Source organism: Simochromis diagramma, unplaced genomic scaffold (assembly GCF_900408965.1).
Source record: "Simochromis diagramma unplaced genomic scaffold, fSimDia1.1 OVJJ01000603.1, whole genome shotgun sequence".
Lineage (NCBI taxonomy): Eukaryota > Metazoa > Chordata > Actinopteri > Cichliformes > Cichlidae > Simochromis > Simochromis diagramma.
The window spans coordinates 24,722,364-24,748,630 of NW_024387414.1; the positions used below are offsets into that span (position 1 = coordinate 24,722,364).

Consider the following 26,267-nt stretch of genomic DNA (forward strand, 5'->3'; position numbering starts at 1 on the left):
AAACAAAGTCCCATGAAACATCAGTTACTTACTACATAGGGCATCTGTCTTGCAATTTACAATGGAAAAATAACTGATTTTTAAATGTATTCTGGTAATTTTATCCTTTATCTAGTAGTTTTATCCTTACAGGGACATGTGGCCTGCATCCTGGTTGTTTTAGATCCCCCCCTACCCCAATACTTTACAATGGATATAATCACATGGCAGTAAATGCATTGATCTTTATGATTTCAAGGACCACGGAGTGACAAAATTCCCAATAAATCGTTGTGACAAAAGCAGTCTACGAGGATACTTTTCCAATTAGCTAATGGATTCATTCAGCTGTTAAAATGACTCTGAAGGATGTATGTGTGTTGTGACTAGTTTACATGATAACTGCAATACTCCATTTCTATAGACATGATTTCTGAATACAATTAAACCATTAATGAATGCACATGTGTGGCCAAGGACTCTTAAACAATAAACAATCAGCCCAAGCACTTACCAACCAGAGAAGGGAATATTTTCAGCCAGCTGTGCCATTTCACGTTAGTTCTTGCCACATTCCCAACCCCTTTCTCCCCATGCAACAACTCCCCTATGCACTCCGAATGACAGAGGAAAGGAAATTATCGAACACCAATACAATAAAGCTGTCTGGTAACTTAATAGGGCTGCTGAGTAGGGGCACTGTGGCCTTCTTGCTTTGAGGCGATAATGAGAGTCATCATTCCCTCTTGGGCTGGAAGAAAGGGGCCTCCTCAGTGGTGATAGTGTGTGTTTGCACATGCATTTGTGTATATGCGCATGCAAGTAGTCTTTGAGATTTTTTTTTTTAGTCCGGTGAGGCCCAATAAGCAAACAGCATAGTGCTACAACAAAGAAAGATAGATCTCCCACTGAATACAGCTTGGGAGAGATGTCTGAGAAATACTGTTCATTAAATCAGGCTAAAGTCCAAATATTGAGTTTATAAACTTTAGCGAGACACAGAACATGGACTGCCCCATTTATCATATTACTGGTCCCTCAGCCATTTATATGTTTGGGGAATATGTCTCAGGATGATAAAAGAAACCTGTCTCTTACGAAAAAGAAAAGTACCACTTGTTATTGGAATGCAACATAAATTATTGTCTAACAAGAGATCCACAATGACAAATCCTTTTGTTTGAAAGGAAGCCGTGTTACTGCTGGATCCGTAATCATTAGAATCATTTTTCAAACTTTGAAAAAAAGAGTTTCTATTTATTTAGTGGGTTTAATGTATTGGTTCAAATTTGTGTGTTTGCTTGCTCCAAAATCCTGACTGAGATATTTACATATATGCAGCATTCGTAGTTCATTAATACACATTATGATGATGAATGGAACTTTATTCAGGAATTTTGATCACCTACTTTCTCTCTTAGGCCAGTAATGCTGGAAGTTAAACATAGCGCACGTAGGAATGATTTTTAAAACTGGCTTTTACAATGACCCGAGGGTTCAAGCTCCATGATAATAAAATATTCCAACTGTTGTCTGTGCTGACTCTGGCTACTAGAAGTACAATCAGTGCAACATGATGGTGTACCACAGGACTTGATTCCCACCCAGGGGAGTTCAGGTAAGAGAGACCTCATTGTGTTTATACCAACACCTTGTTATCTTTTCCCATTTGCTGATGGTGAGCCCCAAGGGTGAGCAACTTGCAATAAATATTTAATGCTGAGAAAGGGAGTACAACTATTGTGAACAATATTAAATAAATAATTAAAGAAATTAAATGAAATATATCTACTTTCGAATTTAAAAGGCACACAATGCCCTTACAGCACATGAGACAATTAATCGATGCCTCCCGTTAAGTAACTTCAAGAAAAACATCAAATCATTCACAGTAGTTTTACACAAAGGTGGTATATGCTGTACAAATGGTCAGAAAATTAACCTCTAACTACTGCTGTGTGTAATATACATTGATGAGTAAGTAATTTACAGGCAGCAAATTATTCCTGTGTTAAAACAGGACAAAAATAAATAAACTTAGCACTACAGATTGCAATGGAGGCAGAATATGGTTGGAGTCCAAGTTTACAAAACCCCCTGTTCCATGTTGATATAGTGTGGTTGATAACAGTAAGAAAAACTGACATCATTAAGATTCACAACTGTGCAAGCAAAGCAACACAAGCCAACCTCCTCCAACCCCCAGATGACTATCAAGCACTGTGTTTTCCAAGCATGGAGGTAATGAGACAAATACTTATTACTCAAGTAAAAATGGCATGAATATTAGCATCACATTAGGCCCCATATTTAATGATGTTGTAAGTACAATATGTCACTGTTACTCGGAGGCAAAACATATTTAAACATTATATAGAGAAGAAGGAGGAAATATGAAGAAACTGCAATCTATTTCACTGCAGTGTCTCACAGAGAAACATGGCTGAACAAGGATGGAAACATGAATGAGAAAATCATCATCATAACAGGCTTTCATATGCTACTTCATGGATACCTGATGTGAAAATGGAACACAAAATGATTAGAGTTGTTAAAAAATAACAAACTATATGAAGTGAATCTACAGCGAGCGATTAGTAGAAATGGGACCATCAGTACTCACTAAAGGGGTGCAAGGGGTCCAATATTCAGGGTTCAGCTCAGCTCGAGGACGAAGGTCCAGATATTCAGGGTTCAGTTCAGTTCGGGCACGAGTTAATGTTCCCTTCATGGAAGATTGAAAAAAAAAAAGGTTAGAACTGCTCACTGTGTCATTTTAGATTGGTTGTTATTTATACAAGTAGTTGAGTCAACGAAACCCAATATAAGGTAACTAAACACAGTAAAAAACACAATATGTTTTTACTAATCACTGTTTAAACTGAATTTACTGTTCAAATTAACTCTTTACCACCTTTATTTGACTGAACAAACTAAGCCTCACTGTTTTCTGTCTCCACCAGCCAGTCGTGTTCAGGTTACATCCATGTCTGTCAAGAGTCATACATGTAATAAACATGGAAATCAGGATGTTGTTCTTAACTGTTGTTTCTAAGTGTTTGACCAAAAAAATCTATTCCTGATTAAAAGCACAGCTGTAGTAACAACAGCAGATATGATCTGTATGCTTCTGCAATGGAGTTACAAATTCTAGAATATGCGCGCTTCAACCTGCCATCAATTTCGAGGTGAGCACCAAATCTGAATGTCATTAATTCAGTTCATTTAAGTTCACTTCAGTTCAGATCACTTGACTAAATTATCTTCTGGAGCAACCTGGGTTATGATTCTGAAGAACTGTCAGAAAAGTCTAGTTTCAAAACATTATACTTTCACGGTGAAGTTTACCTTTGATATTTGTGTTGAATGCTGTCATAGCTATAGCATTAGTAAAACACAGAGTTGCAAAAACTAGAATTTGGAAGTGTGAGAGTAAGCTTCAGCATCTAAAAGTGAATCAGTTGATTTTGAGTGAAGAATGGGACAGTCAAATGGACAACACAAAAAAACAGTCACCATCATGGAGGTACAGAAATGTTACTGAGTATCTATAGTAGAGCAATTAAAGAAAAAAAAAGTAAATTTTATATATACAACATATTTTAACATAAGTTTCTATAAAATGAAGAGCAAATGAGGTTAGAATCCTGTTTTTCCTTGGGCCTTCTGCCCGAAATGACAGGCTAGTGGAATGGTCTGAATCTGCTGGGCCCCATGAGCTCTATGATGTATACTGTAATTATCTGCTGATTCTCAAAATGGCTGTGTGTAATGAGGCTATGCCGCATGAAGTTCCAGGCATAAATCACTGTCTTTAACTGACTTCCAGATGACCAACAACACAGAGCAGAAGCAGAGAGAAAGGAGGAAATGGGTTATCTGGGTAGCAGAACCACAGCATCCAACTTGTGCTTCTTATCAGCAAAGGCCACATTGTTAGCTGAGCTTGCTCACTTAAGACAGTTGTCTGTCTCTGTTAACTCACATGCACTTATTCAGAGGTATCTGTTTATAGCTTGTCTACCAATGTATTAACTTCTCACAGCTTTATTTAGCTATGCAACACAGGTGGAGACTTTTTAGGAGCTATGCTCATCTGTGCTGAATGGAAACATGCCAGTGAGCCCATCAGGCTGCATGCTGTTCTTGGCATAAAACTGCCTTGACTCACACAAATAATCATAATCAAATGTCATAAACAAGTAAACTGCAGCCGCACACACATAAACTGGAAACATATTCTGAATATTAACGAACGAGGGTTTTTTTATAGTCATACAGCTACTTACAGAATGTAATGGACTGTATACATAGTTGGGTAGAAACTAGGGGTGCAACGATATTCGTATCGATATTGAACCGTTCGATACAGTGCTTTCGGTTCGGTACGCATATGTATCGAACAATACAACATTTGTAATTTATTTTATCAACTTTTCTTCTGACGATGCTGTCTGTGTTGAGCGCTCAGTGAATCTGCGTTCGACTACTCCGCCTAGGCTGCACTGTCAAGCGCAGATCCACTGAGCGCTCAACACAGACAGCATAGTCAGAAGGAAGAGCGCAGGGCAAGCTAGCAAGACAGAAGTTAAGCTCTCCTTGCAAGATGGACCTCCCCCACTCTCATTCAGATCTGGCGTTTGGAATTATTTTGGTTTTCATGTGACGTATGACCCTGAAGGTAAGCGAGTCATGGACTAAAGTAAAACAGTATGTTGGATGTGCCACGCAATGCTTAATTACATGGGTGGGAACTAGTGTGTTAGCGCAGTTAGCTCGTTAACGTGTTGGCCGTCTAGCCCCATGCACGGGGCGATCGGCGGTAGCTCGTTAACGGAGATTTGCCGTGTTGTGGCGTTAAGGTCATTTCAACGAGATTAACCTGAAAGCACTAGTGGGAACACAACGAATATGACTGCACATTTACGCCGACATCATCCTAGTGCAAAGACAAAAACAACAAGCATGCTACTAACTTTAGCCGAGTCATTTAGACAGCTGTTAGCACATGATTCTCCTTATGCTGCTGAGAATATAGCCCAGAAGAAGCGGATAGTATAGCTTTTATTTTGGAAAGAGCCATTTCTCTGTAATAAACTCTCTTTTCCAAAGATGAGTAATTCCTCAATCAGATACAGGGCTCGCAAAATCGCTAGCCCGACGTCCTGGGGCTAGCGATTTTTTTCAGACGGGCTACCCTGCCCGTCGGGCTATTGTAGGAAGGAAAATATATGTCAATGCTTTTGCATTCTTTCAGAAATGTAGCTGGGTAATTATGTCATTAGCATCGGTGAGCCACTGTCAATATGTGACATATTGAAATCGCGTTTGAATTTGCGCTTGTTTTTTTGCTTTCACTTTGCAATCGTGCGAACTGTGTATAGAGAGCAACAGCACTGATCTGTGAGTGATGATAATTTGTGCACCAATTCCTCTGACATCGTCTTATTAATCGTTAGCTTACTATGCAAACATGACAAGTGAAATCTCCCGCAGCAAGCTTAAACATGTGAGAGGTTGATCGCGCAGAGAATCGCTGAGCTTATGTGAGTGTGTGTGTAAAAGCAGCACGATATATATTTTAGTTCTGCTGAGCCAAATAAGACAGGTCAGGGTGAAGAAGTGACAGCCAAAGAAAAGCTTACCACAAAACGGAGAAGTTATGACAAATCAGACTATAAGGCAAAAAGAAAGTGCAGCTTTATGGTTTCATGGACAAAATAATTTCTGTGGCTGCAATATGACGAGCTAAATAACCAGGGCTGCACATAAGTGGTCCGCAGGTGCGAACGCGCACAAGGGTTAGGGTTAAATTTAAAAACTGTACTTTTGAGTTAAAATATATATTTATAATTTTAATAAATGACAAATTAAAAAGGCATGAACATTTTTTTTGTATCGAAAAAATATCGAACCGTAACACCAAAGTATCAAACCGAACCGAACCGTGAATTTTGTGTATCGTTGCACCCCTAGTAGAAACCACGTCATCTTCTTTTAAGGGTTATATCCATATATTACATGCTTTTATCATTACTGCTTATTGTGTTAATTTTATCTTAATTTTACTTCACTTTTATTTTTACATTTTTTTCTTTTCATAGATAAATACTCTTATATAGTAATATGTATAGGGGGTCAAGGGTGGTAACTGCCCCTGTGCTGTAGAGCCTTGCCCTCCCCCCAGCTGCCCCCAAATTTTATGTATTTAAATACTTGTAAGAACTAATTGCTTGTTTGCCCAAAAGCATCTTATAGCCTTTGTTTTCTTAGAAGAGAAAATGACACAGTAGATTACTTTAAGTGTTTTTGTAGATATTTAGTTGACTTGATTTACATATAGGGGATTTTCACTACTTTATACTATACTTATTGAATAGGTAGGTTCCACCCTGCCTAGACCTCTTGCTCCTTCTTTGCCCCCCCCCTATTTAAAACTTTCTAGATCCACCACTGGAAATGTGAAGTATTTTTTATTATAGCATAAAAAAGAGAAACATGCTCTTTGACTATGTTAGCAATATCTAATTTTCTGTACAGGAAGAATGTGTGCAACCTCAAATTGTTTTAGTGAACCCCTATATATAATCACCATACTACAAAAACACATCAAATCACCTTTAATATTAGGGAGAAATTAGGGAGTATCAACCAAAAAACTGTACCTATATCTTGCTCTATAGCCCGTAATAACAAAAAAATTCATCAATAATCATTTTAATAGTAAGTAAAGATGGCAGACCATCTTGGTGAACCATTTGTGAAACAAATGGCCTCTTTAAGTCCAAACTATTTGGGGAGTTTCACAAGAAGTTAAATAATTACAAATATTCATTAAATTATATTTAATATGTTTTAAATATATATTTAAAATAGTTATACAGATTTCTAATCTGTCATTTTATTGTTACTTTGGGGCCGTAGTCTATATACCAACTCCATTTATAGTTTACCAGCTGGGACAGCAACCTAGTCCACATTGCTTAGATGTGTCATCTTTATGAAATTTTCAAAATGTGCTATCAATTTACACAACAGATTTACTCTTTAGTGAAGTATTTTACCAGAAACACTGTATCCTCGAGTAAGCAGTTAACTAGTATTTGAGAGTGGCTAACGGTAATTTTAGTTCCTTTAAAACTTTTAACAGTATAAATCTCTTAAAAGTTTAAATAAACTGGAACTGTGCAGACTTGTGTTGGTGTTGCTTTTACTAGACCGTTAAAAACAAACTTTTCCTCACAAATGTTCCCCAGCAAATTCTTCCAATTATTTGAGAAAGAAATGGAAATGGGTGAATAGGGTAAAGCAATACTTAGAACCCCGATTTCATTATGCATCTTCGTAATATATTCCGCTTGTCTGTCACTCTAATTAATGGCTGTCCTTCTCCATAAACCGCCCAGAATGTGAGATTATTTATTAGTACCTAGCCATTTATCACCAGTGTGATAAGTGACAGAGAGAGGGGAAGTGAGAGTTGGCAACACTGTAATTGATCATTTTTCACTCGATATAGTCAGAGTGATTGTGGTAAACTCTTGGTTGCAGTGTGTGATTCTGTCAACACTGACAACAAAAATAAGGTGCATGAATAAAGCAGGTTATTTAGATTGATTAAGTGCTGGCAGTAACATTAGGTTTCAATAGACTTCCCAATACCTGAACAGAAAATAGTAAAGGATCAGATCTATTAGTAACAACTCTGCTCTTGCATTTATATTTTATTCTTTATACTGCTAATGCTACAGTTTAGTGGTGTGCAAATTTATTAGAACTGACCATTAGCATTAATAACTGGACTTTAACTCTCATTTTCAAAACATTATATCTATTAAAACAAATAAAACACAATGTTATCTCAAAAGATAAACTGGTAAATGGCAAATAGTGATGATGATGTTCATCTTTGAAGGGGAATTTTATTTGTCTTACAATTTAATGAATGGGTTTTGATGCTAAAGAGACCAAGGTTAACATGACTGAGTGAAACTCTCATATTGGCAGTATTCCAGCAATTTACAGTGTTGTCAAAAAAACTGAAACACTAAATTAAACCAATGTCACATCACGGAGTAATCACATCAGCTTGTAGTTGCTTTTTTGGAAATTTATGACTAGAGGCATGGTGCAAAAATGGCGCAAAACCATGTTACACAGAAACAGCAGTTGAAAAATGCATTATTTGTTGCCATGGCTCAGGCTGTTCATCTGCCATGACCAGTAAAGACCCTTATTAGACAAAAAGACCCCTTTTTATGAGAGATGTTAGCAGTCATCACAAGTGAATATATTGTGTATGCTTCCCTCACTTGTTTTCCTGAGAGAATTTGAAGCAGGGTTTCTCTGTGCTTTCCATAGAAACCATTGCTACAACAAAGTATCACTTCTGATCCTTGATGGACAGAAGGAGTACTTTCACACTACATCAAGACTCAAAAATTTGGCCTTCCACATCTTTTTTTCCTGTCTTTGGGAACTGGGAGGGAACGTATTTTAATAAAAAGGTGAATTACAAGCACCAGCATGTTCGTTTATGGGTGTGTCATACAAACAAAGGTACCTGCTGATTAATGACATGGAATTTCAGAACAACACCACTGAGTTGGCCACACTGTTTGTTTGATGCTGCAATAAAAAGAATCTTGAAAACCAACCAATATCACAAACATGGTTTAGGGGTCCAGTTCAGAGACTCTTTTCACGTGATGCACAGCAGATAGCCTGCGGATCCAAGTACTTGTGGCCTTAAATATCAAATTGTTAGTATCCCTTAGTAGCCTTAATAAAACTTAAATGGGTTACTATTTAAAATATTCACCTCTCATACAGTTGTTATGAAGACTGAATCTTGATATGAATACTGAAATAATTTTTCATGTACCAGTATCTAAACATGTCTCGTCTCTTATCAAGGGAATCTATGGGGATTGACATGCTTATGGCGTTAGTCTCAAGGAACTTTGGTTTTTGGCACTCTGATACTGGTAACATATTAGTTTGGAAGCAGTGCACATACACTTTGAGATCTAGGTTTTGCTCTTTTGGAGGTAGGATCTATATATTTTTAAGGTATCTGCAAAATAAAACCAAGATTTTATAGAAGCTCTTAAGTTGAAAATTTCAAGATGTAAGATAAAAAGGTCTAGTGTTTTTTCTGGAACAGCTAATTGAAAACACACAGACGAACTGGTGGGGGTTAATCAATTACAAGGTAGTGTTTTTACATTGGTAAACCCAGTGAAAATGCTCTTTAATGACCGACATGTACAGGTAAGAATAACAACATACTGCTAAAAGTCTCTCTGGACTTGTAAAGCTATTCTTTTGAACTTTCCTCTATACCGTGAGCTGAGAAGATGAGTTTCATTAGGGGGATAAAACACACCTTAATTAACTTTACCATTAGTCTATTCCTGCCAAGCTTTTCCAGTCACAGCAGACCTTTAATTCTGTTTAATTACCTTGGAGATTCCACTGTATGCACTCTTCCTTGACATTACGAGAAAACATTAATTTCTCAACAAGTTCTGTGCATGTGTGTGTCTACCGCTAAGAGAACTACATGATGTTTATCTTGTGTGTTTATCTTGCAAGACTTATGAAGATGGTATGACACATAATGCATTACAGTTTGCATATGACTTATTCAAGCATTTCTTCAATCATTTTTTATTAAATTAGCAATTTACTTGTTTATTTATTAACTAATCATATAAAAATATCAAAACAATTTGTATTTAGGAAGATTTGATGTGAAATTTTAATTTAAAAATCTCTTTCATGAGATGGATAGGGGGACACCTACAAAGCTGGCAGTGGAAGAACAAACTGTAGATTGGTCTACAGTTGGTTGACTTACGGGAAAGGCTTATCAATCACATTATCATCTGACTTGTCTTTAAAATTGTTCGCTATTGGTTAATATATTATAGCTATAATCACCCTGTGCTGGCATGGAAGTCTCCTTCTTAGCAGCCTGCTGACTTACAGTTGGAGCTCTAGTAATGCAAATGAGCCTATAAAGTGTCCCTGTGTGGGGAATTCCCCTCTGGACATTGGACTGACATCAGCTGAGAAGTGCTCTCTGTTATTCAACAATTTAGTCTCTTCTTTGTACAAGATAATCTGATTTTGTTCTACACTTTGGTCTTTTTTGTCCATATAATAAATGAAAAAAGAGCTTGGAAAACGAATATACAACAGGCTTTGGAGGCTAAAGAGGCAAAGCGTTTGGGGCCAAGATAGAAGGAAATTGGTGATGATAGGAAATGAAAGCACACCATAGGGTGCTACTAAGTTATTTATATTAAGCTATTGAGAAGGCTAGGCAAGAAATTATGTGATTATTATTCTTTGATTTGCAAAGCTATGTTGTGATTGGCCCTTTCATGGGTGGTGGCATTAAACTTTATGTTTATGGGTCCCAGTGTTAAGCTCATTTCCACGCTCCCCATTGCACACACAAAGTATTGACATTCCATTTAAGTTGACAACAGTGAGGAGGGTATTTTATGACAGAAATGTAATGGAAATGCATGCAGGAGGCATTGCAGTAAAAGATATCACCCAATTACATTTTTGCATAGTTGGAGAGTAAAAAAGAAAACAAGTGCATGATGCACCACTGCTTTGTTCATAAAGAAGAAAGGGAGAGGGAATCGTTTTAGCTATTCACACACAAACAGAATAATAGTCTACAAAGAAAATCTCCCCATGCGTATGTATAGTGGGAAATAATAACACTAAAATGATGTTTGATATGATAATTACTTATAAAAGTTTAAAAGTGTAACATCTATATGTAAAAGCACAATCTCGTAACTGTGTTCAAAGCTGAGAAAGAAATACATCTGGATTGTTAACATGGCTGTTCAATGAAGGTGCTTTGTGAGCAAATGGGAAAACAAATTAGGTTAACATCTTGTGACAAGATAAATAAAACCTTGATCAATTAAGTGGTTGAAAAAGACGGGAGTCCGGCATTCAGCGGGAGCAGTCTTGCTGTTACAGTTTAATTCTTGAGCCACAGAGAAGCATTGATTCTCCTTGGCACCCTGTCCTTGTCATTACAATTGATGCTGAGGCCAGCCCAAACCATTTTCAACAACCACTAATGGCTTCAAGGAATTCAGCTGGACTTGTGGCAGAATTCTAATAAGCAAATTTTATGAATTTGGAGTGCAGGAACTAGAAGGCAGATTGCTGCAGGTCGTTCAGAGAACACAGTGAATGCATTAACAAAACAATTCTCTCCCATTACTGCACAGTTGGAATTACCTCTGTTCTAAGATGCTGAAATAAGATCGAGATGCCAGAGAGGTTAGCTTTTCTGATGAAACAAGTTGCAATACTGATAATTGTAACCTGGCCGAACAAACATTTCAGCTGTTTAAAAAGCAGTTTCTTTGACTATCTAACACACTAATGTTTGACATTCAAGCAACAAACAAAGTTTTCTTTTTCGCCTAAGCTCTTCATATATGCTGTAAGAACATATTTTATCTCTCAAGTGTTGGACTTCATCTTTCCTCCCTAAGGGGGGCATATACAGAAAGAGAGGAAAGTTGTTTCGGTGCAGCTCATTTCTCTGAGATCAGGTTGGTTTTTCAACTGGTCACTCCTTTTTTTAACAATCGCTTCTTATTTGTTTCGTTTTTAATCATGGTAACCTTAATTATGGTAACCTCTTTATAACCAAACGTTATAATTAAAAATTAAGTTACCCATAAACAAGAATAATTTCCTCTGGAATCCACCGAGGCAGAAACTGACAAAAATATAAACTTCTGCTGCACTGTCAGAACAGTGAGAGACAGTTTGTGTACAACCCCACAGCCATTCTTACACAACAGAGACATTTTCTGCCTGTCTCCTGTATGCCTCTGTCTTTGGTTCTCCATCTAGTCAAAAGTTCTTTGTTCAATCTGGAACTGCAGCTCTACTTCAAAAGAATTCAGTGAATTGAAGACGCTGTTGCAGTAAAAGTGCAGCGTTTAAGTCAACTGAGCATTCACCCTTGAGGCCAAGCAATGTTTTCATCCACGTAAGTCGAATACAGCAACTTTCAGATCTGCTCTACTCCACCCTATTAAATCGAACCCTGGACAATGAAGGGTGGAATAGTTGTAAGAATTTGAAGTAGTCTAAATCCTGCTATATCCAATTTATGTGTATGGCTTATAAAGAAAAAGGATATTGCCCACATACAGTTCAAGCTATAGAATGAGGGACATTATTCTCTAAGCTCCATGCACTGAGTGCATTAAATTGCTCTCTTCCTGATGGGGATTCTTACATTCTTGAAAAATACCAGTTTACAAGATTGAATGTTGTACAGCCTACAGGTAGGACACGGTATACATTTAAGTTGAATGCCAACTTCTCTTTTTATGTGTCAACTCTTGAACAGCAACACTAGCAAATGTGCATAGCTCCAAGGATGGCATTGCCAGTTATCAAAAGGAAGCAGCACTTTCTTCAAATGTCTTTACTGCAATTTTACTTATACTGTACTACTGCTATTAAGGGCTGAAACTTTAAAAAAAAAAAAGTTGCAAATACTTTTACTATACTCAAATTACAAATGTTAGAATACTTCATAAAAGAATTGCAAATGTAATTGTTCAAACTGGTTTGATTTGAAGCAAGAAGAGCAGTCATTGAGTGCAGGCTTCCACAAAAGTCAGTGGCTCTGATTAAACATCCTACTCATTTATTAAAAAATAATAACACCAGGTACACTCATAGATTGGAATATTTTAAGAACAACAGAGTAACATTAAACATTAGCTCACAATAGTTCATCAAAACACTGTAAAACCTTTGGTGTTACCATTCATGACGTAAACCATCCTTTTGTTTTAGGCCCCTCTCACACAGGTCTGGAGACCTGTCAGGGACACCCTGGCAACTGCCAGCTGGTATTGAAAACTCAGTATTCCCCAACTGACTGGTGAGTAGCTGCAGTTGGCTACTGTCAGTCACTGAGTGAAATTGGTCCTTTAAGCTACGCTGCTCTGAAAACTTTGTTGCAATTGCTTTGGTCACAGCAGGTTGCCACAGTCACCTATAGTTTACAAGGAAGATGCTAACGTCCTTGCAAATACTCACAAACCACTCACCAAGACCTAGTGGTGCTATGAAGAACATGAAGCAAAATAGAAAAGAGTAAGAAAAAATAACAATACACTTCTAAATATCACCAGATCCGTACCAAACGTGAGTTCTTCCTCTAGCCCAGCGGTCCCCAACCTTTTTTGCGCCACGGACCGGTTTATGCCCGACAATATTTTCACGGACCGGCCTTTAATGTGTCGCGGATAAATACAACAAAATAAAACTACCGGTACCGAAAAAAAAGAAGATTTATTCATAACACACGTGAAAAGACCCAGGAAAACAGAGTTAACGATAAAAACGATAACAAAATAACGCTGAAAACCGATAAAAACCCTGAAAACCATACATTTCACACCTGAGCCTCAACTCTCGCGACCCGGTACCAAGTGACTCACGGACTGGTACCGGTCCGAGGCCCGGGGGTTGGGGACCGCTGCTCTAGCCCATCTCTTTTCAAGCTTCATAAAAACTGCCTCTTCAGTCTCTATCCATGCTAACAGAATGACTAACAGACAAACAAACATCAACAAAAAGAAGCTCCTTGGCAGAAGTGATTTCAAATATTTTAAAAGCAATAAAACATTTCATTGAATCCAGATTAAACTGTCAATATGGGAGTTCTGCCTTTTTCAGTTTCTCTCAAATAGTCAGGAAGGCTGCTCCAGTGGTGTGGAGTATAATGGCTGTATAGAGCACCATCAAATGTTTCTGCTGTGCTTTTAGGAACAGCAAAAGGAACAAGAACATCCAAGAAGGCTTTGTGGTCTATAAATTAAAAGCATTTATCATCTATAGTCTATGGTGCAAACTACCACCATTATAAATATTAAAGAGCTATTTCAAATCAATGAGAAAGATAACAGGCAACCGGTAAAAGTCTTAAAAATTGGCATGTTGTATACTCTCCTTTTGGTTTTTAGTAAGCAGTTGTATAGCAGAAGTAATTATAACAGATTGATAGCATTCTTCAGTATCCCAGAAGTCAGAGTGCTGTAATCGTAGGATGCCCAGTGTGCATCTCTCTGTTGTCTCTCTGAGTTGCTCAGTAGTTTTTATAAAAAGGATAATGGATAAAAAACAGTTTTGTCGCACCCTGCACATGAACCTCTAAAGTTAAAAATCTGAATCAAAAGTGAAGTCACTGAGGTGTCCTGATGCTTGGCGTTGGGGTGAGTAACAGTAATGAGTATATATCTCCTTTCTGTCTTTTATCTTGAGTGAGCTACAGAAAAAGGAGGGCAGTAGAGTAGTTAAAAAGTGAGACGACTATACAATGTCTGTAACCAGAGTAACTGCTCCAAATGCTTTCTACAGTCTTTTAGTTGGAATAGACAGTTGTGGCCAACACCACAGTGACTGATTTATGCTATAAAATGGGTGGATGAATAGATTTCATCCATCCATCCAATAGTTTATTTATTATTTTGCATTTCTTTTTTGTTTTGCCACTATCATAGTTTATTTCCCCATGAAAAAAAGGTGAACTCTTATGGTCATCTTTGCTCCCATTTAACTGAGTCAAAATGTGGCACACTGAGTTCTTTGTCAGTGGCCTTCTCAAAAATTAATTGAATCATATTATTAAATTGTAATGATATCAGCGCAAAGTTTGCTATTGGAAGCAGTTGTTTTAGTCTGTGGTTTTTCTTATCAGACACTAGTAGTCACAGCTTGATCCCAAAAAGGAAGGCGGATACCCACATGGCTCAGACAAAAGCCTAACCATCAGACACTGATCGTCAATTAAAATTTCATCAGCCGCTTGAAAAGATTCATGGATTTCTGTTTGTCAGCTTACTGAATGCTGTTTGAGAATTTTTATGTTTATGTTAGAGAGTGTTTCAGCTGACAGTGTCAGAATATACCCGTATTTGTCAGCACGTTTTTAGCAGTTGTCAAACTTGCACTGTGTGCTGGAGAGGGTTAGAACATAAACCTTCATTTTATTATTGCTACAGCTGAAGTAGAAGAAATATTCACATGTAATGTCATTTTTTTGGCTCATTTATGGGATCCTTGATTCTTCTCTGGAGGCAGGAATATCAGTGTTTAATTGTAAATTGCTCCTGATATATAGGTCTTATTTGAAAGTAAATTCGTGAGTTCAAGTTTATTCAAAAATAGATTCTTTCCTACCAATAACCTAACAGTAGGGGTGCAACGATATTCGTATCGATATTGAACCGTTCGATACAGTGCTTTCGGTTCAGTACGCATATGTATCGAACAATACAACATTTGTAATTTATTTTATCAATTTTCCTTCTGACGATGCTGTCTGTGTTGAGCGCTCAGTGAATCTGTGTTCGACTACTCCGCCTAGGCTGCACTGTCGAGCGCAGATCCACTGAGCGCTCAACACAGACAGCATAGTCAGAAGGAAGAGCGCAGGGCAAGCTAGCGAGACAGAAGTTAAGCTCTACTTGCAACAGGCAAATTGAACCTCATTCAGATCTGGCGTTTGGAATTATTTTGGTTTTCATGTGACGTATGACCCTGAAGGTAAGCGAGTCATGGACTAAAGTAAAACAGTATGTTGGATGTGCCATGCAATGCTCAATTACATGGGTGTGAACTAGTGTGTTAGCGCAGTTAGCTCGTTAACGTGTTTGCCGTCTAGCCCCATGCACGGAGCGATCGGCGGTAGCTCGTTAACGGAGATTTGCCATGTTGTGGCGTTAAGGTCATTTCAACGAGATTAACCTGAAAGCACTAGTGGGAACATAACGAATATGACTGCACATTTACGCCAACATCATCCTAGTGCAAAGACAAAAACAACAAGCATGCTACTAACTTTAGCCGAGTCATTTAGACAGCTGTTAGCACATGATTCTCCTTATGCTGCTGAGAATATAGCCCAGAAGAAGCGGATAGTATAGCTTTTATTTTGGAAAGAGCCATTTCTCTGTAATAAACTCTCTTTTCCAAAGATGAGTGATTCCTCAATCAGATACAGGGCTTGCAATATCGCTAGCCCGACGTCCCGAAGCTAGCGATTTTTTCAGTCGGGCTACCAAAATCTATCTCTGCCCTGCCCGTCGGGCTATTGTAGGAAAAATATATGTCAATGCTTTTGCATTCTTTCAGAAATGTAGCTGGGTAATTATGTCATTGGCATCGGTGAGCCACTGTCAATATGTGACATATTGAAGTCGCGTTTGAATTTGCGCTTGTTTTTTTGCTTTCACTTTGCAATCGCGCGAACTGTGTATAGAGAGTGACAGCACTGATCTGTGAGTGATGATAATTTGTGCACCAATTCCTCTGACATCGTCTTATTAATCGTTAGCTTACTATGCAAACATGACAAGTGAAATCTCCCGCAGCAAGCTTAAACATGTGAGAGGTTGATCGCGCAGAGAATCGCTGAGCTTATGTGAGTGAGCGTGTAAAAGCATTTCAGTTCTGCTGAGCCAAATAAGACAGGTCAGGGTGAAGAAGTGACAGCCAAAGAAAAGCTTACCACAAAACGGAGAAGTTATGACAAATCAGACTATAAGGCAAAAAGAAAGTGCAGCTTTATGGTTTCATGGACAAAATAATTTCTGTGGCTGCAATATGATGAGCTAAATAACCAGGGCTGCACATAAGTGGTCCGCAGGTGCGCATTCGCTGTCAAAATAAAAAACACGCACAAGGGTTAGGGTTAAATTTAAAAACTGTACTTTTGGGTTAAATATATATTTTATTTATAAAACATAAAAATGCATGAACGTTTTTTTCACATTGACACCATATGAACCGAAACCGAACCGTGAATTTTGTTAGTTGCACCCCCTACAAGGCTGCCTCCACATTACCAGTGAAAAGACAAGTGACAGGTAACAAACCTGTCATTTTAAGTTTGCATATGCACTATGTCTTATATTGTGACATCAAGACATCGTTATATTGTTATATTGTTGTACTTTGCTATTTTCTAGAAGTATTTGAAGGTCTTAGTCGGCATGAAATAAATATCATCATCAGACAATGAAAGCAACGCCACGCACTCACATGCCCTCCAATTTGTTGTGACCTTGCAGACTTGTTGATGCAGTTACCCTATAGGTAACTATTATGTGTGTGACCTCCAAGCAGAAAATACAACAATAAGAACAACTTTTCATCTGTTTCATCAGCAGCTGTCCCAAACTTAGGCGAAACCACCACTCCCAGCTTTGGTTACAGAACATTTCTATTATTGTTGTTGTTTTGGGGGTTTTTTTTTGCAATGATCTTTTCTATTGGTGTAAAACCTTATATGCAAAGTAATTTTAAATCATACTGTATAACTTTACTCGTCTTATTGTAAGGTCCACAGCCTTACAACATGTGTACATATTTAAAACAGCCCTGTTTACAGCATAGTATTATGTATTCAATTCTGGCCCCATCATTTCTCTTATTAATGTGGAATACAGTATTTCTAATAATATAACTGGAACTGATATGCTATAGCCAAAAATAAACAATAAATATGCAGAAGATGATATAAGGTGGAACTAGCATATAATGCAAAGTCTATTTGTAACCTTTGAAGCTACTGAAGGTTGAAATTAAAAGCTTGTTACTTTTTATATCTTATGGATAAGTATCTTGTTAACCATCCACCAAGGTTTGAATGTCAAAAATATGTAATTTGCTATAATTAAAACACTTTCTTGTATCAAAGGAGCATCTGGCAGCTTCATCTGTGGGTTGCAATGAACCTTCTCCTCATGAATATGTAAATCAACAGTGAACCTGAAAGAATCAACGTAAAGCCGCGGGCCAAACCCAGCCAGTGATAAATCACAAAGCGATAAGAAATAATATTAGAGAGAATTCAAATGAGTCAACAGTAGGGCCACATAAGGTAATCCACAATTAATAACACAAAGACATCAGATGTTATCTGCTCTGGTCAATCCCTAGTGTCAGGGAATTAGATGAAGTCAAGTGTGTCAGCGAAGCTAATGGTCCAGATAGATTATCTCCAGGCTGATGTAGCTTGCAGACAAACCCAAGTCAGCTAATTCAATGCTTCCTGTCAGTGTCACTATTTTTACAGCAAATGTAAACCACCTGGACTTTGAAAATCTGGAACTGCACAGAGACAAATTGAACATTTAGTAGGTCGGCAATGCTTTAGATTGAGCACAGTCCCTGATAGAATAATAGATTCAGGAACTGTAATGTCATTTTAACCTGTGATGAAGTCAGGACTGTGAAAGGATATTTTTGTGCTTTGAATTTATTTTTGAACCGCTAATGTTGAACCACAATTCAGATTTAACTGATGTCTACAGCATCTTTCAGAAACGTGATCTCCTTTCACCTCCTCACAATGAACACCCCAAATTGCTGGTCAGGGAAAATACAGCTGGATGTTTAACAGAGGTTCACTTGATATTGCAGTATTGATTCTGCCTCGCACTTCAGAAAAATTTCTTATGCCCTAAAGGTAACAAGAGAAATAAAAGTGAAAGAAATCACAGATCCAAGATTTCCAGTCCTTTGGGAAGAAATTAAGTTCGGTTAGACTTTAAAGGGGCTGTTAGATGGAATGTTGGATGTGATTTTACCATCAACCTTTCACTTGTTCCACCATCTGCTATTACAATAAATTGTAAAAGCTGCTCTCCCTCTGTTCAGTGCCATAAAGCACTTTTCTTTGTGAGATCCAGCATATTATCCATGAAATCCAAGCCTAGAGCACAAGGTTGTAAATGCAGCATACAAAGCTGTAGAGGCTGCCAATATTTTAATTGTACTACAGCACCATATATGTGTGTGTCTCTGTGATTATTTTAAGATTGTTTTAAAATAATGGAATTCAGAGACCTAACCTACTTTCATCATATTATTCCTGAACTTTAAATGACAGTATGACAGCTAAACGCAAGGCTTAACAGGCACAAAAGGAAATGCATACGAGTCTTGAAAAAAAAATGTTTGTCCTGTTACTTACCAACAAAGTGCTGTACTTGTTTTGCTTTCTCCATGAAGCACTTTTATCCCCTATTGCATCCCACTCTGGACCAGTAAGGAAATACCTGATTAAAAATGAATTTCCACTTAACATTCAAAAATGTCCATTGTTATGTTCACGCAAGGAGAAAAACAAATTTACTTCTTGTAGTACATTCTTACTTTGTACTACAGTGACGTGCAAAAATAGAATACATCACCCTATTGTGAAGGGTAAGAGCATGGCTTTCTGTTGGCCAAAATATCTCAATCTTAAAACATTAATCAAGAAGAGTTAACAGTTCATAAAGAAAGCAAATAACATCTTTGTTAGAACCGCCTTTTCTAGTACACACCTGCATTTCCCACACTTAACATCTTAAACTTGAACAATACTTTGTGTTTAGTTATTATTCTATTCTATTCTATTATGCCAGACTTCCTAGTAATTTAATTTAATAAGGAATAGTTCTCTGGGGTCTCGCTAGGTCCTTAAGAAATTTGATCCCTTTCTGCTTACTTTCAGTCCAGTCCTTGAACCTGACTATTTTCAGAGGAAATTTTCTTGTTGTTAAGCCACGTAAAACTGACCTCAATCAAATCCAATCAAATCAATCAAGCGTAAAAAACACACTCTACTCAAGTTATGAATCAGTGTTGTGTCTGCACATGACAGACAAGAAATAATTTCAAATTGTATCTTTTTCTGTTCTAAAATCATATAATGTCTTCCATTCCTTTGAATGAACATGTAAAAAATGCCAAAGATAACACAGTTTGACAGACATTAAAAATTATATTTGCACCAACAATTAAATTGACAAAGAATCATTAGCTAACAAACTGGCATTTCTCAGCATGGTGTGCAGAGTGTCCTTAAAAATGTTGAGGAAACTGCACAAACGAAGGATAAAAGAAGAGATGCCGGACCTAAAAAAAAAACTACATGAGAGCTACAAAAGATGAATAATATCTGAAAGTTAAACATGAAATGATTGGCTCAGATCAGGAACATTATGTACAGTAAACTATATCTGAAGACAACTTAAAGAAATTACAAGAAAGCTTGTTATTCTTGTTTATGTTTGAGTGTTTTGTTAAATCATTGCACCTATATTCCAGTTTCCTAACAAAATATAAAGAAGATGCGGCTAGTACTGGCACAGTGTATTACTGGCACAATACTGTATTTTTTTCTTTGACAAAAGAGCAGAGCAGATTAAGGAGGACATCAGTAGTCTTTATGTCAAGTAGAATATTGTCTTGTATAAAATCAGCGGAGGGCCCTTGTGACTTGAGCTACAGCCCATGTTTCTTGTGGTATTAGACAGTTCTAAGATTCTCCTTCATTCCTCAAATAGTAAAACGTAACATGGAAATCACACCTAGTCAGACTATATTGGCTTCTTACTTTCTTGGGAGGTTGAATCTGCCCACAGGCCTCTGATTAAGTCCTTTCCCTGTCTTATCATTCTGAAGAATCAAACAGAGCAAATGGAAAGCATTTTCCATGGGGATATTTCTTCAGCAGCAGCACAAACAGAAACCACTTGCAGCCTCAAACTGAATTCAAAATTTTTGAGATAACGTTGTCAGGTGTGATTACTGTTTATATCACAACTCTTTCCTTCTTATATACAGTTTAGAAGTTCCTCTGCTGTATTAGCACTCTATTAACTTTTGTATTCACGTTTCATTTACTTGAAAGGTATCTTTTAGGGTGGTCAAAACGTGATCAGTAAATAAATAAATAAATTCTTAATCATTTTAAGGAAGCATTGATGTTCTCTTGAGTGTTGGAGAGCAGGAGCTGAACGATCTGTCAAACCTGTAACTTTCTGTTATATCTTGATCTGCAAGACCATCTGTAAACTCCTCCTTTTTTGGAAGGGGGGGGGGGGGTCATTTGGGATGGTAGAGGTATTAAAAAATGACCTGAATTACATTTAAACCTTACAACCTTTACCAGATTAGCATGTTTTACCCTGCATTAACCACCACAGATTCACATGGCTAATTACCATAAGTAATGTGAGCCTGAAGCTAATTTGCATGCTATTACTGCATATGCTAAAGCTTTTTCTCAGCCTATGTTTACACACACACATGCGATACACAACAACATCAATGTTTTGTTTTTGTTTTTTTTTAAAGTGTTTAAACAGACATTGCTATAAACTGTATTTCACAACAAAGCTAAGGTAACATACCAGTAGTGTCCTTGCAGTTAGCTACAGTGGTGAAGCTATCCCTCTTTCATTGCCATGGTTCACATAATCCTCCTGAATATCTCTGTCACCTAATCCTCCTCCTGTGTCTGTGTTTACATTCGTGCACCGAGCTGCTGCATTCCCCATAACTTTTACAATTTCTCTTCTGCACAGTCCACGAAGGTTTGCATCACGGATTCGGACACAGTTTCAGATCCCTTGGTGACCCGAGTCTTTTCAAGGCAACCAGCAATGTACTCTGTATGGATGTGCACACACTTCCACAACCTATAATAATGTGTAGATCTGCTGTAGTGATCACTGTCTCCCTCCTCAGAGATAGTTAATGCCTAAATCTCTTTCTAACTGGCAGGGAATCACATAATTGGCTGTGGTCCATTTGCTCACCCGCGTGTGTGTCCTCTCACTAACAGCAGATTTTAATGAATCAGTTTTACAGTGATTAGAGCTCCTGGCTATGAGGAGGTCAGGGAAGGAGTGAAGACTCTGACCGCTGAGAGACGGCCAAGCATGGATGTCTGTAGTCTAAATGGTCTTAGCACAGTGTGATGGGCTTAATCAAAACGCTGCAGTTTTCTTTCTCCCTTGATAATTCTTTGTCTGCTGCGTCACTGAAACTCACTATCTCTTTCTAAGAATGTATGTTTCTATCTCTGTGTGTGGATAAGCTCTCCCCCTCACTCATACACACACTCTTTCTCCTCGCTCTGCAGTATCTCTCTCTATCCTCCGTCCCATAATGCTTTTAGTTTCTATGTCGAGTATCCATGATAGCCAAAACGTGTCTGGGGGGTGCTGAACTACACTTAACTAAAGCAATTTGCAATTAGCCTCACTCATGTCTGTTTCCTATGACAGTTTATATTGTGCTATAGTTAACAGAAAAAGACACACACACAAGAAAAAGAAAACAGAGGCCTAAATTTTGATCATTAATTGATTCATATATGTGTCATTTTAATCAACTGTAATTTTGCAGTAATTAGAATGTTTGCAAATTAAATGGCTGAATTATTGATCAGTTTTCTTAAAATCCTTTGAACAATGTTCACATTATAATGCGATCTATGCCAGCGCTCCCCTTAGGAAAACTGGATCTAGAGTACATCACTAAATGGAACCTAAATATTCAGTTTAACTGCAGGCATACAGAATTTGCACATGTATTTTGCTTATCTGTTGCCATTTTATGCTACTTTATGCTTCTGCTCCAGTAAATTTCAGAGTTGTCATTTAAATTCATTTAGTTACTAAAGGGTTAAAATACACACAAAAATCACCACATGCCACTAAAGCAGTGTGCCTTAGTATTGATTTTACAAGTCCCTGGATCTCCTCTCTTACCAATATCTCCTCAATTTGCTGTTTTGATGATGAGAGTGGAGAGTGTAGTCTAACACGTTGGTTTTAAATCTAGGTTTAGCTCTATTGACTCATAAGGCCACAGCCTATGATGCACATTTTTATTCTCATCAAACCATTCAGTGACTCCTCCGGACCTTTGGTTGGGGGCACTGCAAATGTTTCATCACAGGATAAAGGTCGTCACTTTGGACAGCGTTTTATTGATTTACAGTGACTCTTCTTTATAAATGGACAATACCAACAAAATAGCCAAGAGTTTACATGATGCCTTTACTGGGGATTCAACTTTGGTTTTATTTTTTCACTGATAAAGACGTTAAAATCAGTGTGTCTGTGACACAAAGCACTACTTACAGAAATATGCATCTGCAGTAATTATCTGTTAAAATAATTGGACACTGACAGAGGCTTCTGTTGACTATTATTTTTCAATATTTTCAATATTGGCAATATTGTAACTGGAAGTTAGCAAGAGGTGATAAAATACATGCAACCCTTTTTTGTCATTACACCAAAATCCCACATATTTCTAATTAAATTTAGAAATTTTGCTTTGTTTTGGCTGATGATTAGTATTATTTGCCCAGCATTTGCTTTTGATGTTTCAGAACACTAATTGGGAAACTCTTAAAATGCCGAAAACATAAATATGCGCAGATACAAAAACCTTCACTGGCATCTGCTGGTTGATAAGCACTACTCATAGCCTGAAGCCCAGCCTCTGCAGTGATACAAAGCCTGGCTCATAGCAGTGCACCGCCGAGCCAACTCCACTGATTTACCATGTCAACTTCTCTAATTCACCATGTTCTCCATGTTGGCCAGACAATCCATGTAGACAGCCTCAAACCAACCACAGTGACAGGGAAGGCAACGGCAGTTGGGGGTCTGCCCAATGCGTCTCTGGCTATGACACACCTGTCAATCAAATGGAAATACCACAATATGCAAGCCAGAGAGCTGTTGTGCTGGTGCTCCTGCCAAAAAGAACCATGGATATAATTTCTTTGTCAGCACTGCAACCTACATCTCAAATTACTAATAGTAGGAGTTTGTGCTTTCTGTGTTATTAACACACACTTGGATATTTGTTTTATTTGATATTGTTTGTCATTCTGCGGTAGATGTGCTACATTTTCATTACCACATAAAATATATATGTGGAAATTCTGCTTCTGTTAACACTTTGTAGTGCACAATAATGTTTCTGTGTGCTTAATTTGGTCTTTAAATTTTTTTTTGTTTTGTTTTAAACACAGTTATTGGGTTTTCTGTTACACCCTTTAATAAATTGGTTCAGCAGCAACTCAAATATATAGGATAAAGAGGAAACTGTCAAACCTTTTTTCCACCAATAAATGTATTCTTTTCTATTATGTGCACTCATTTCATTCATCCTATCATTGCTCTCTTTAGTAGCAGTGTATTTGCGCACATGTAGCTGGAATATATAAATGGAAAGTGGATCTGAACTCATTTATTGTTCAAAATCAACCTTCTTAACACTGATTGAAACTCAACTTACCTTTGTTGTTGTAAAAGAATTATACCCTCTTGGGTATAGCAGATAAAGGCCTTTTTTAAGATGTAAAATATATTTTTAATTTGCCCATGGGGCATATAGTGCAAAGGCAAATGTTACTATAGGTTATCTTTTACCCTGAAATCCTCCTAATTCCAATTATATAGTGCTTTATCCCTCTCTGTGATCAAAAGTCTTCACCATCATTCTAATATGATTTTTGGCTACTGACAATGACAGCCTGCTGTCTTATTCTACTGATTCTAGTTACTTTAGATTGTCCAGCTCTCAAAGGCTACTTTTTTCTAGTGTTACACACTAGACGCACAGTCTTATACCTTCAAATCAGATCAGAGGATGTCCTAATATAGTCTACTTATTATTGTCTGTCACTGAAGGAAATGATTCAAAATGGAAAAACAGGAGAAATTCTGCATATTGCATTTTGCAGTAATCGAAAGAAACAGCTGAGAAACAGAGCAATTAACAGCTATCAGTTTGGAAATGGTTACAAAACCATTTCTAAGGCCTTGGGACTCCATTGAACCACGGTGAGATTCACAAATAGAGAAGACTTGGAACAGTGCTGAACCTTTCCCGTAGTGACTGGTCAACCAACATTATTCCAAGAGTGCATCAAAGACTTATCCAGGAGGTCCCAAAATAACCCAAAACAACATCTAACTGCAGGCCTCACTTGTCTTTAGTTGAGGTCAGAGTTCATATTTCAGCAATAAGAAAGAGACTGGACAGAAGTGGCATCCATGAGAGAGTTCCAATGTACAATTACTGCTGACCAAAAAGAACACAAAGTCTCACATAAAAAAAAAACAAAAAAACAATCCAATTGATGATCCCTGAGACTTTTGGGAAAACATTCTGTGGAGTGACGAGAAAAATATAAAATTTTGTGGAAGGTTTGAGTTGCATTACATCTGCCATGCAAAGTGTAAACAAGGGTACCATAATGAGAACCTCATACCAACAGTGATGATGGTCATGATGGTCTCGGGCTGTTTTGCTGCTTCGGGAGCTGGACGACTTGCTGTAATTGTTGGAACTGTGAATTTTGCTCTACTAGAAAATCCTGGAAAGGAAAATGTGTGTCCATCCCTTTTGCTCTGAAACTCGAGTGCATTGTTGTTATGCAGCAGGATAATAATCCAAAACACACCACAAAGTCCACCTGTGAATGGCTCAAAGAACGAAAAAAAATGAGGGTTTTGGAGTGGCATAGTTAAATCAGATTGAGATGTATTCTGCATGATATTAAATGGGCTTTCATACTCGAAACCCCTCCAGTGTGGCTGAATTAAAGCAATTCTGGAAAGAAGAGTTCAGTGCTCCAGAGATATGTGAAAGACTGAGAAAAAGTGGCACAACCAGTTATTAGGTTTAGTGGGCAGTTACTTTTTCAAACAGGGACAGGTAGGTTTGGATAACCTCTTTTTCTTAAAAAATGAAATCATCACTTAAAAATTGTATTTTGTTTTTGATTGGGTTATCTTATCTAATATTCAAATGTATTCGATAATCTGAAAAGTGTGACAAATATGCAAAAACAAACTTTTGATTGATTTTTATTCTGTAACCCTTTCCAGTCAAGGTTGAAAGAGTTTGTTAAATGGACTATACTGAGTTTTATTACTGAACTATACTACTGAATTTTGGAGAGATTAGCTTGCTGGTCAGCCTACCATTACATGATGACAAAACAAAAATTATCCATGTGTCCCTGGCAGATTGTTTGCGCCAGTGCTCATCCTTCCACTCAGCCTGCACTAGCATTGACTGGCAGTGTAGCTGACTGAAGGGCCGAATGGAGTAAGACTATTTACACCTACTATAAAAGTGTAATGTGCATCTGGAAATGCTATACAGACAATGAACAAACTGATTGTGCCCTTGCATTTACACATAGAAGTTGATGACTGCATCTGTCGGCTTAGTAATTGGATCTTTTTTTTATGAGGGCTTTGCAAAATAAGGACGGTGCAGGAGAGGTAAAGCTGTGCCAAGTCTGTGTGTTGTCACATGCTGTACATGGGCAGGTGTAGTGTCGTGAGGGCTGTGGATGCTACAGAGCCAAGACTTATTTCCGTTTTTGCAGCAAG

The 26,267-nt window shown here is 37.6% G+C and overlaps 1 protein-coding gene across 2 annotated transcripts in view; it reads right to left on the minus strand.

The window, feature by feature from the left end:
• LOC120720863 (protocadherin-9) overlaps positions 1 to 26,267 on the minus strand; it is a 190,484-nt gene that overhangs the window by 129,448 nt on the left and 34,769 nt on the right. For both annotated transcript variants that reach the window (XM_040010689.1, XM_040010690.1), the window contains exon 3: positions 2,603 to 2,704. In XM_040010689.1, coding sequence (XP_039866623.1) covers positions 2,603 to 2,704 — 102 coding nt within the window. The remainder of the gene's footprint in view (positions 1 to 2,602; positions 2,705 to 26,267) is intronic.